Source organism: Magnolia sinica, chromosome 12, assembly GCF_029962835.1.
Source record: "Magnolia sinica isolate HGM2019 chromosome 12, MsV1, whole genome shotgun sequence".
Classification (NCBI taxonomy): Eukaryota; Viridiplantae; Streptophyta; class Magnoliopsida; order Magnoliales; family Magnoliaceae; genus Magnolia; species Magnolia sinica.
Genome location: NC_080584.1, coordinates 73,877,504 through 73,891,100, shown reverse-complemented (window position 1 = coordinate 73,891,100; position 13,597 = coordinate 73,877,504). Strand labels below are relative to the sequence as shown.

Below are 13,597 nucleotides of genomic sequence, written 5' to 3'. Positions count from 1 at the left end.
ATTCTAAAGCAAAACAAGATAATTGAAAATCTCCTATACATTATCACTAAGATTGTTCTTATTATTGATAATTGAATTGGTTATAAGATAGATATCAAAGATAGAATAGATATCAATATAATTGAATTGGATTTTGATTTTTAATCTCTAATAAACTCAAATGTTCACAATTCAATCCACTTGTGCATTCAAACATAGCCTAAAAAATTCTTCACAAAACTAACCTAGGGCATGTTTGGATGCCCGGAAAATCACTTTTTATTTGAGGAAAGAAGAGGAAAAATAATAAAATAAAATAAAACAAGGGGATGGTGGGTCTAAAATTTAGGCAGATCCAGACCACATGTGGGTCCCACAATAGGAAAAAGTGGGTTTTTGTTTACTACCATTGAAACTATGAATGGTCCATTTTTAATGCTTTTAGGCCATTCAAACTATATAAAATGTCTTTCCCAGTGGTTTGAACATAACCAGCGAATTTTACCTTGATCTGAAATTTTTGTGGCACCGTGAAGGCTTGAAAGGCCTGGGTTCAATATACACTGCTATCTGCCTTGTGGCCCACCTGAGATTCCGATTTGGATAGCTTTTTGGCCCAAGAATTAAAATCATAGGAGGAAAATGGTGGATAGCTCGGATCTTTTGCAAAGAACACGATGAAGCAAGACCAATCAAACATGAAATTTCATGATATTTTGCTCCAACTTAGTCACGATTTCTGGGATTCTAATCTAAGGCTACGTTTGGTTGCACCAAATATCATGTAATTTCATGATATTTTGGTCCAAATCAGACCGATCAAACATGAAATTTCATGATATTTTGTGCAACCAAGCACACCCTAAAGAAAATCCAAAATTTATGAAACTTCACCCATGCCCATGCAAAAAGAAAGATCTTTCTTTCCAAATTCCAGTATAACACAGGAGCCCCATTTCGTAATTTTTGCAAATTCTAGAAAATTCAAAATTCACAATTTGCTCAGCTCCTGAAATTTCCATGTAACCAAACTGCCAAACACAGCCATAATCAGAACAAAAGGATATCAAAATTACAAAAAACTAAACAATCATTTTTTCCAACTTAATCCATCTACACAAAGCAAAAAACCCAAAACTTTCAAGATTACAGAATTACACCCATGCACTTGAAAATCACAGAAACATGAGCTCAAGAACAGTAGAAAAATCAAAGGAACTCGTCAATTTGCAATCCGTGAGATCCGAATCATGAAGGAATCTTCAAAACTCAAAGGCCCATGAAACTCCATGAATCACAAACATCTTCGTTGAGAAGATATCTGGTTCTGTAACCTCCACTCTGTTGATCGAAAGAATCTCAGCAAAATCAACGGTGTTGGTTATTTGGAGATCCCGACGGGGAATCAGCGTCGGAAGAAATTCTTTATTGGGCATCTGAGCCAATCTGCTGTAAGACATTTTCTGAGGCAAGATATGAAGTCTAATGGCCTTTTCAAGCAACGGCGATGGCGAAGGGATGTAGGAAAACCCGTAATCCCGTGGAGCGAAGATCGTAACTGAACTCAAATTCCCAAAATCTTGAAGAATCCCATCAAGAACCAATTGCAATCCAATTGAAAATGAGGTGAATCCATTCAAGCCAAGCAGCCGGATGATCTGAGGCCATGGGACTGCATTTCTTTCACCATCAGGATTCGCAATCAGGCCAGCATTCTCGTTGCACGTCGGTGACGGTATCAGATCATTGCTAATCAGGAAATCAGCGGGCTTGGGGGAGTAGAACGGCGCAAGAATGCCGTGGATCGTGTAATGGCTGTCAGTGTAGATATCCGGATGAGATATTGGGACCTGATTGATCTCCACCATTCTTTCTTCTTGGTTGATTTTCGTGATCATGAGATTCTTTTGGTGGAGAAGGGTTGGGATGCAGCTGTTGAGGGGGCGCAGTAGGAGATCTTGGAAGGTGAGTTTTTTAGGGGAGGTGTGGTAATGGAGAAAATCTGTCGTGAATTGGGGTGGGAGGGAGATGTTAGAGATTGCACGGTCGACGATGGGGAAGAGGGTCCCTTGGGAGGGTGGAAGGAAGTGCTCAGAGGGGAGCTGGAGGAGGGTGGCCGAGATATTGTAGCCCAATTTCTGTAGGGCCTCCATGGCATTGGTGGATGGATTTTGGGCCGGCAACGATGAGTGGTCGTCGGCTGGGGAAACGGGGATTTGGGTCTTGTGGGATTGAGAGGCTGAGCAGATTGCAAAGACTGCGAGAGTGATCGAGAGGACGGTGTAGGTGATGGCATGGACGCAAGAAGAGCAGGAAGGGAAAGGCATTTTGGGAAGAGAGAGAGAGAGAGAGAGAGAGAGAGAGAGAGAGAGAGATGGGCAAGTGGTGTTCTTGGAGGGAAAGGAGCGAGAAAACCGTTTTCTTGGAGGGAAAGGAGCAAGAAAACCGTTGGGATTTAAAACTCACCTTTCAACGTTGGTTTTTTTTTTTTTTTTTAGGGGTCCAGATTGGACACAATCCAATCCGTCCATCATGTGCACCTCCTTGTGTTCTCTTTGGATCCTAAAACTCCGGTGGGCTACACCATGTAAAATCATGCGTAAAACCTCTATTATCGCATGGTGTGGCCGACCCGAGTTTTAGATTGGATTGATTTTTTTATTTTTCCTTCAACCTGACGGAGGCTATCTTCTGAACTGGTTGGATGGAATATAAAATATTTTGTAGGCCCCAGACACTCTACAAGGTTTTAACGGTGGGTTTCACCGTCCCAACTTTTCGTTGTGGTGTGACCCACCTATGTCTTTTATAAGGATCATTTTCAGGTTACAGGTTGTAATTGAAGGGTAGGAGTTTATGTATGGATTGGATTTTGGTATTACATCAAGGTGGGTCCCACACAGCGCGTTGTAGAATAAGCTTATTCTACACGTTGCAGAGGAACCTGCCACCGGAGTGTTTCGAGAAATGACCACAATGCCCTCATTTTAAATAGGGATGGTGGTTCCTGATTTAAGATAGTGGCTAGGGCATTTGGTCATTTAAGATTGAATGGCCTAAATGACCACAAGGCCCCTCCATCTAGCAATTGGACAGGTGGGGCCCACCACCTTTGCATCTGCTGGGCCTCAGCATTTATGGGCCACGCTTTACCACATCGTACGATCCTGTCCATCTATTAAGCTCCCTGCAACCGGGAACGGAATGGCTACTCCCCTGCCACCAGCCAATGGCTGATGGTGGGTGCTCTATGGGCCCCACCATGATGTATGTGTTTCATCCATGCCGTCCATCTATTTTTCTAGATCATTTTATTATATGAGACCAAAAACGAGGTATATCCCAGTCTCAAGTGGACCACATTACAGGAAACAGTGTTGAATGAACATTGACCATTAAAAACTTTTCGGGGGCCATAAAAGTCTTGGATCAAGCGGATCTTTGTTTTTTGCCTTCATCTGGGTCTGTATAACCTAATCAACAGATTGGATGACAAATAAACAGTAAAGTGGGCCTTAGGAGGAGTTTAATGGTGGATATCCAATCACTATTGTTTTCCTGTGGTGTGGTCCACCTGAGATTTATATTCCTCTCATTTTTGGGATTAATTCTAAAATGATCTGTAAAAATGAATCAACTGAATGGATGAAACACATACATCATGTTGCGGCCGACGGAGCATCGACCACTAGCCACCAGGCTGGTGGCAGGGGAGTAGCCAATTCGTTTCCCTTAGAGAAATTTACCACCGTAGATGCCATCTTTTATCCAGTAGTTTTTTTAGCAAAACAAACTTAACTTACCAACTTAGACCTTCACTCACAGACAACGAATTTGAGGACGAAAATACCCCTCCTTTCACTGTCGTTGCTTTGTTTTCACTCCCTTTCTACTAAGAAAGACAAAAAAACCCATTTTTTCCGGCACGAAAATCCCTCCACTAGATCACACCATTCTCTCGTTGGATTGCATCCTCTCCATACATCAGCATTTCCTCATCTTTTGAAAATGGAAAGCACGCACCACAGGTATATTTTCATATATCGCCTGTGGATAAAGCTTGCATGTGGGCCTTTGGTTCATCTATGTATACATCATCTGATGAACATAATGAATTACAAATAAAACATCATTGTGGGGCGTAGGAAGCAAAATTGGATTTTGGGCTCAAACCCTTAATATAGATAGAAAAATGGATAAATGTCGTGGATAGTCCACATACATTCAAGTTGAATCTTGGGCCCAATTTAGTTAACTCAGAACGATAAAAGCATACAGATCAAAATGATTTCAAATTTTAAGAGTTCTTGGTCTATTTAACCGACTTCTCGGCAATATGCTTGAGTTGTCGTCGACATTCCTAGTTCATGATTGGTTGAATTCCCTAAGTAATAATCTTAGAATTTGATGTTTGGCTAGTTCAATCGCATTTCAAGTTCATTGAAATTCATATTAGGCTAGTTCAATTGTATTTCAATTATGTGTTAGGCTAGTTCATTTCATTTCAAGTTCATTGAAATTCATGTTATCCTAGCTGAATTTCAGTTTCCCCTGCTGAATTTCTTGATTGCCCCACTCAATTTCATGCTTGCTCCGCTACATGTTTGCCTGCTCAATTTCATCTTTGCCCCGCTCAATTTCTTGGTTGCCTCACTGAATTTCATGTTTGCCTTGCTAAATTTCATATTTGCCTCATTCAATTTCTAGTTTGCCCCGCTGAATTTTATGTTTGCCCCGCTGAATTTCTTGTTTGCCCCACTGAATTTCATGTTTCCCGACCTGAATTTCATGTTTGCCCCATTGAATTTCCTGTATGCCCCGCTAAAATTTCGTGTTTACCCCGCTCAATTTCCAATTTCCCCTGCTGAATTTCATGTTTGCCCCGCTCAATTTCAAGACAGGGAGTGGGTGAGTTCAAAGGGTTCTGTGATTCATGACAGGGATAGTCTTTTTGCCCCACTCAATTTCAATGGTTCCCTCGACCAATAACTATGTCAACCTGTGGAACGACTGGGAATTAAATGATCAACATGAAGTGAGTTTGGCGAAGTGTTACTTCTTTTGGACTCATGTACTTGAAAATTGGAACTCCAAAACTGACGAGATTCCCAAAGAGAAAATAACCAGGTTGCCCTCCTGAACTGCCTCTAGCGATGGAATTTGGTTAATAGAGAAGGATAAGCTCTTTATACCAGATGACTTACAACTGAGGAAAATGTCTATGGAAGCTAGCGAATATGATATTTTATTTGTTTAGTACCCGTAGTCCAGCTTACATACCATTGATTTAAGTAAATTGTACAAGGTTAGCTTCTGAAATTAAAGAATAGTTTCTGATCTTGCCGCTATTTAGTAGAATTAAGCTATCACTCGGGACATTTTGATACTGCTTAGGATTCTCCTCAGCTACATCTACAAAAAGCTTGGATTAAGTCCCTTGTATGTTGCATATGAGAGCAAGGCACCATAATGGTTAGCAAAGTATCTCTCATTGTGTTCAACCCAAATCAATTAATAATCTAGCTAGAAGCGATAATTTACTTAGTGCTTTCCCGTCAAGAGCATTAACACCACACGCCAAGCTGCAAACAAATCCCCAATAGAATCTGGCACCACCCAAGTGCACTGGAACACATAAAAAATCAACTCCAAACTGTTCTAACTAAGATGCAGTGAACAAGCAGGTGGTTAACTGACTCCACATCCAAAAGAGACCCAATGTAAACATCAGGAATGATCATTTGTAGTTTCTGCAAGTTGTTCACTGTATACACCCAATTCTTTCCTACCAACCAAGTAAATGCAGACCCTATGGGGACACTCAAATCATATCCTCAACTTCATCAATAAAATATAAATTAACTTTTCTACCAAAAATCAAAACCACAAATGAATCATGTTTACTCATCAAAATCTTACCATTGATTGACATTGTCCTAGCCTAGCAGATGGTTGTGGGGCTTGTCCTAGCCTAGCATATAAAATGACTATGCCAATCAATGGTTAAAAAAAGCTCAAGAAAGCATTTAGAAGATACAGAAATTCATCAAAAATACAAATAGGAGTGCAAAATGGAGAAAATGCAAACCTTTGCAGAGGATTTATTTGCCAAAGAAATCTTATAAACCACATCAAATTAGGGCCCCCTATTGTGGATGGAGAATGGCCCAAAAAGTCACATCCCACTGACCCAGTTGACCCCAAGTCACTGTCCCACTAACCTGATTGACCCCGATTTAATGTCCTGTCCCACTGTCGGGATTGGCTGTCAGATTGGCCTACAGTACCTATGGCAATGATTATAATCCATGGCCATAGAGGCCTGCCAAATTGTTGTAGAGCAGCTTAACTTAACTATGGCTACGGTTATAATCCGTAGCTATAAGTAACACTAAAGACATTTTTGTCCCCAAATTTACTGTGCGTGAAGGTCTGAGTTGGTACGTTAAGTTTATTTTGTTTCCAAAAAACATCTGGATAAAAGGTGGCATCTACGGTGGTAAATTTCTCTTTCACCTGCAACCAGCCAATGAAAGAAGTGTCCTGACGTAAAAGTTCTAAGTTCCTGCGCAAGGATGCTGGGTGGACCCACCGATATGTTTTTGAGAAATCCACCCCGTCCATCTGTTTGTAGCTCATTTTAGGACATAAGACCAAGAATGAAGTGTATCCAACACTCAAATGGACCACACAAGAGGAAACAGTGGAAATTCAGTGAGCACCGTTGAAGAATTCTTATCAACTTTTAGTTTTGTATCAGGCTATATTTTTTGTGTTTTCACTTCATCCCATTGGGAATTATCCTATAAACGGTTTGGATAACATATAAACAACAAGGTAGAGCCCAGAAAGGTTTCAACCGTATGAATTTCTTTCCCCAATTTTCCCTCTCAATCAAGGACCCTGTGCTGCAATGATACACGCCTGTAAGGGGAATAGGGGATTCCTTGGATGAGGGAAATGCATTGACCCTTCAACCGTTGAATGTGTTACTGGGAAACCATCCTGCTCTTGTTGTTGTACAAACGCCTAGTGGGCCCCACATGGTGCCAAGATGAATGGTTGGGTTGACTCGACTAGATTTCCCAAGACTTGAGAAAGCTCGACCTGGTCATGACTCGAGATCAGGTCTGAGTCTTTCATGGACTTGGGTTCGACCCAGTTGCTCTACCTTTTTTTGAAGCCTATGTCTTCGTTCAGGCATAATAAATTGATTAGCATTCAACCCTTCAAACAAGCCTATGTGACCAGGCCTGTCAACCCAGACCTGAGCCCGGCCAGGGGTAGAAATGGGTCGAAGAAACAAGCCTGAGCATGGCCCGTAATAATTATAGCCATCACAATTTCAAGCCCATCCATCAACTTTTGTATAAGATCTGAACCGTTCATTAAGCATGCCCCACTGCATGGTATATGATCAAAAATTCCTTGAAACCCTAAATGGGCTGGGTTGGCCTAGATCAATAGGTTCTTAGATATTGCCCGAGCATAACAGATTTCTTGGGTGTATACTACATAGTACATATTAATTACGAGGTGTACACAAGTCGAACCGAGTCGAACTTGGCACAACCCGACTCAGCTCGGCCACTAGCTGACCCCCAGCTCAAACTCGGCTCGGCTCGGCCACTAGCTGACCCCAGCTCGAACTCGGCTGGGTTTAGCTCGGTCCTCGAGCCTGATTGGCCAGCTCATCTCGGTTCGATCAGCAGCTCAAGCCAGTTCAAGGCGAGTTCCAGTCAAGAATGAGCCGAGTTCACCTGTGCAGCATTTTCACAAACACATGGACTGCACTTTCAAATTCTCACTGTATGTAAAACAGCAATAGTAGTTTTACAGGTTTTTCATCAAACACCTTCTAGGCAACATTAAAATTAAGAAAAATAAAAACTGTGTTTATTTCATATACATACCTTCCTTATCACCAGCCCACACTTCATTGAGTCATTTCATCAAACAGTTGGTGAGCATTATTGGGCAACATTAATATCAAAGTAACCGAGTCACTGAACTGGTTCGATCCGAGTTCGATTAGAGTTGGGTTCAATCTAAGTCGATCTGAGCTCGGGCAAGCTCAAACTCGGTTCAAAAAAATTTCAAGCTCAAAAATTCAACTCGACTTGGCTCGAACTCAATTTGGAACGGAGTCGAATCGAGCTTTTTTGAGTAGAGCGACTTAACCAAGCTAACTCGGTTTCTGTACAGCCCTATTAATTAGTAACATGGGGAGGCAGATTGCGTCCTACCACCGCCTGTCTCCAGCTAGGAATGGGCAGGAACTTTTAGTGGCCACCCTGATATATGGGTCTTATCCACACCATCCATCCATTTTTATTTTTTTTATTTTTTTATCATTATTTTTCTTTTTTAATCATTTTAAGGTATAAACCTAAAAATGAGGCAAATACAGGGCTCAAGAGGACTACACAATGGGGACTAAACTCTATCGTTGAAAACTTCTTAGGGGCCATAAAAGTTTTGGATGGAGCTGATATTTGTATTTTCTATTCATCCAGGTCTTTGTAACTATATGAATAGGTTAGATGGAAAATAAACATCTAGGTGGGCCTTAAAAAAGTTTCAACAGTGAGAATCATTATCACCGCTGCTTCCTGTGGTGTCCACTTTAGCCTTGTATCTGACTCATTTTTGGGCCTATACCCTAAAATGATACGAAAAAAAATGGATGGACGGTGTGGACAATACCCATACATCCGCGTACGTAACATGGGAGCAGATTAGGTGAGACCCGGACTCCCCCAAGACAGTACCTAATTATTGTGGGGCCCACCTTGACATATGGATTCTATATCCATGCGGCCCATCCATTTTTATAGATCATTTTAAGACATTATCCAAAAGTGAAGTAGATCCAAGTAGCAGGTGGATCATACCATAGGAAACAATGGTGATTGACCGTTACTAGGCCATGAAAGTTTTGGATCAAGATGATATTTGTTTTTTCCCTTCATCCATGTGCTTATGCGACCTTATAAACAGATTGGATGGAAAATAAACCCTACAAAAACATCACGATGGGCCCTAAGAATTTTTTAATGGTAGGACGTTCAATCACCACTGTTACCTATGTTATGGTCCACTTGAAAGTTGGATCTTCTTATTTTTGGAGATAATGTCCTGCAATGATCTGGAAAAACTGATGGACGGCATGGATACACAATACATGCATCAAGATGGGCCCCACCGTCTTGAGCCAGTCTGGGGTCTCACCCAATCCGCTTTCTAGTAACATATACCACATAATCAATGTACTTAATGTACATAATAATGATAAGAACTTTGATACTCTGGTAGTGTTATGGATGATGAACCGTCCACAATACACAGGCATATCTAAACCGTCCAAAATATGGACCCCAGTTTAGATGGTGAAATAATTTGGACGTATGGATGGTTGATGAACAACTTTATGTAACTTTTAACTTGTAGGGCTGGCCCTGGTCCGGACTAGCGTAACCCTATCCAACCAGGCCTTTAGGGCAAGGGCTAAGGCCTGCTCGGTTAGGGCCGGGCCGGGCCGGGCTAGGGCTCAAGGATCAGGCCAGGACCAATCTTGGCCCGGGGCTATCAAATGAAGGATCTAAATGGACTAGATTGTATAGACACCACACATCAGACACCCTATGCAAACCAACCGTATCCATCCACTCTCAAATTGTTCCCTCAGGTGTTGCCCATCTGCGTTTTAGATGAAGCTGATTTTTGGAAGTCTAAGGTAAATCGTGGCCACGCATCAGATGGACGGGTTGGATTTCATGAATACATCTCGTGATCCCCACTTCTATACGGAGACACCGTTTCTTACAATGGTACAGGTACCACCGGACCCCGGCCCCAATTTAAACGGCTGGAAATCACAGGCAAGAGTGGATATGAAATTACGAAAATGCCCTTCAACGGTCATTATCATAGCTGGAGCACTGAAGGACGCACTGAAAGCTTGAATAACAGGAAAAGCTCTGGCATCAACTAACCAATATTAGTTTTTAATTCCCTGTGCGTTTGCTACACTTGGGATACGTTTATCTCAACCCAGACCGTCCAAATCATGGTGGCCCATTGTGGAACATTGCTGGAAGATCAAACTGATCTGACAATTCCAACCGTCTGATTTCGACTCTAGGATTGAGATCGCTGATTATTTTGATTCTAACCGTCCATTTGATGATCGATTCGGACGATTGTAATCATGAAGCACATTGTGTCCTGATCATACACTCCTCACAATCTGATTCCACGCGTAGAATTCTGGCCACTGACTATTTTCTTCCTAGCCGTCCATTTGATGGTGCTCAATTGGTCGGCAGGGACTGTCTAATCACGATGATTTGGACGGTTAAATGGTCAATAGGACGACACTGTACATATGAGTGTCATTCTAAAATGATGGTCCCACTCATCACAGTGGATTGACAACTAGCTTTGGCTGCATTTGGCTGTCTTGAAATCATGTTTCCTGCAAAACCCAATTTCCCCATCACACTCATTCTAGCTTTATAGTAGCCCACTCAATTTACTACTATTAATGAAAAAGTGTCATGTGAATTATTTTAAAAAGCACTATTTCCTTCCTAGCTGTCTATTTGATGGTGCTCTATTGGCTATAGCCATAGCCCATCCCAATAGATATTTTGGAAACACCAAATTATTTTAAAATAATTTAAAATATAACATTTCATACATGTCATGTCGTTGGTGCATTTTACTATGTCATTTTAGGTTATGGGCCACAAAATGAGGTAAATTCAAAACTTAAGTAGATCATGAAATGGGGATTAAAATCTTGCCATTGAAAACTTATTTGACTGTTGCAATAGTTTTGAATTAAGCTAATATTTTTATTTTCCTTTCATCAAGGTCTCTATAAACTTACAAACAGGTTCGATGACAAATAAACATCACAATAGGCCTTAGAAAGGTTCGAAAGCAGATATCATTAGCACCTACTTCTTACTGCATGGCCCACTTAAACCTTATCTCCTTTTTAGGCTTCTGACTTAAAATGACATGGGAAAATACATGGACGGTCAGGGGAAGTAGTCAATCCATGCCCATCATTGCTTTTCATTGCGACTCCCTTCACATACGCATGTTGCCTTTTCATGGGGCAGTTAAAGGGCTCCTATAACAGTTGTTACAGGCTCAAAGTCTTGACTAGCAGTTCAAAGGCACTGCAGCTTTTTCCTTTTTTAGGTTTTCAGTTGAGTGCGCCTTTGCTGTCTGACATATGAACGTGGATTGCTTCCTACTCCTGCCTAGAGTCGGGGCAGGGCTCCTTCAAGCCATGGTGATTTAAGTGTTTTATCCTCGCAGTTCAACCTTTTTCTCATATCATTTCAAGATATGAACAAAAAATTAGGCATGTCTAAGCCTTAAGTGGACGACAAAGTGGGGATTGAATGTCCACCATTCAAAACTTCTTAAGAATTTGTGAAGTTTCGGATCAAGTTGATATTTGTATTTTCACTTCATTCACATTTACATGACCTTATGATTTGGTTGGATGGTAAAAAATAATTTAGGATCATGCCTTAAAATGATTTAAGAAAAGTGGTGAACTGCATGGATAAGGGCGTGTTTGGACGGGCACCGTTCGTTGGAGTAGCCCGTATTAAGTTGGATTGAGTACTTGAATACCATAGCGTCCGAGCAGTTGTTTGTTTGGATGGGCGTTGGATTTGCAGCTGGATGAAAATCCGCTGGACTGTGAGGGATTTGGACGGGAGATTGTGGGGGGTTTTTGGGCGTACGGTGCAATCTTGTAGGATTCAATGCTGAATAGGGTTTTTTTTGAAAACCATGATGTATGTGTTTCATCCTTTTCGTTCATCCATTTTTACGGATCATTTTATGGCTTGATCCAAAAAATGAGAGGTATATGCATTTCAGTTAAACCACGCCACATGAAAACAATATTGATTGGACATCCATCATTCAAATCCTTGTAAGGGCCACTGTACTATTTTTTTGACATCCAATAGGTTGATTAGGTCATACAGCCCCGGATGAAGGGAAAAAAACAAAAATGAGCTTGATCCAAAACTTTTATGGCCCCAAATTGTTTTTTCAAAGTTTACGCTCATTCAATAATGTTTCTAGTAATGTGATCCATTTAAGATTGGGATATAACTTATTTTTGTTGTCAGATCATAAAATGATCTGTTAAATTAGATGGACGGCATGGATGAGATACATACATTGTGGTAGGTCCCACGGAGCACCGACCAGCAGCCCATCCAAACACCATCACTGTATGCATTCTGGATTGCCATCCGCTAGTCCAAACACGCCATACCTCGGCCACTGGATATAGCAATCCAGTGGGATTGCATGTAATCTACTGACACCATCTTGAAAGGCTTACAATCCACCCTAATACTACTGAATCCCATCCAGCATGCCCGTCCGAACAAACCCTAAAACACTTATATCACGGTCGGCTCCACCGAGCCCTGCTGGCTGCACTACAGGCCGAGCGGAGGTAGGACACAATCCGCGTCCCTAACATATATGGGCTGGCGAATCAAAACTTACGACGTCATTTCACTGACACAAGAGGCAGAACACAAGAGGTAGAGTTTATCACAACTCGTGATTAATAAAGTCTTTTATGATTTTTGATGTGACCTGATTAAAAAGCATCATATATATATATATATATATATATATATATATATATATATATATGATGCTTTTTAATCAGGTCACATCAAAAATCATATAATGCTCACAAGCAACTAAGTTGGGCCGACCAACCAGTTTGAATGATTAATGCTTAGTGAGAGAGATGGTTGTTCCTCGGTGGCTTTTAACAGGCTCTTATTAAAAAAAAGATCAAAAGTCATAGGACCTACCAAGGTGTTAACGTGAAATTTTCTCTGGCCATCATGTGTGTCACCTCACGTTAGACCTTGGGTCCAAAAATTAGCCCCATCCATTATTCAAGTGGACCACATAATTGAAAATAGTATAAAAAAATCTCACCATTCAAAATGACTCCTTTGACGGGGCCTATTTGAATCACATCTAAGCATGATATTTTGGTACCATACATGGCTTTTGGTGTGGCCTCTAACGGCTGGAGTGGATTTCACATAACAATAAATGTGGGCTCTATAAAAATTAAGGGTGGACGTCTTTGCATCAATTGTTCTATTTGTGTGGCCTGCTTGAATCAAATATTGGCTTGATATTTTAACTGTTTAACTAGAATGAGATTACAAATCTGATGGTCAGAGGGGATCTTATATATACATCACACGGTGGGCCTTATAAAAAATCAATGTTAGCCTCCATCTCCTGCCGTTGGCTCCAAGAGAAGGGCCCTCCCCTCTCATCATATTTAGCTTTTTTAAAAAAATAAAAATTTTTAAAAATTAAAAAAAAAACAATGAAAATAGGTGTGGCATGGTCCTCACACAATACGGTGCATCATTTGCAGGAGTCTCCTTAGTATATGTATTGTATATCCATACCATTGGTCTATATCCAAGGTCATGTTACAGCAAGATTCCAAAAAGAGTAGATAAAATTCTCAGGGCTACCACATGATAAGAAATATTTGATATTGAACATTTATCATTAAAAACTTCCTAAG

General features: G+C 40.9%; 1 protein-coding gene across 1 annotated transcript; it reads right to left on the bottom strand.

The window, feature by feature from the left end:
* Positions 1–1,074: 1,074 nt before the first annotated feature.
* Positions 1,075–2,306, bottom strand: LOC131220247 (fasciclin-like arabinogalactan protein 21). Its single transcript, XM_058215201.1, has one exon. The coding sequence runs from the start codon at positions 2,304–2,306 to the stop codon at positions 1,242–1,244; it is 1,065 nt and encodes a 354-aa protein (XP_058071184.1). The 3' UTR covers positions 1,075–1,241.
* Between the last annotated feature and the right edge of the window lie 11,291 nt (positions 2,307–13,597).

Excerpts from the sequence above, each read along its gene's own strand:
- LOC131220247 (XM_058215201.1), bottom strand. The coding sequence starts at position 2,306 with ATGCCTTTCCCTTCCTGCTCTTCTTGCGTCCATGCCATCACCTACACC.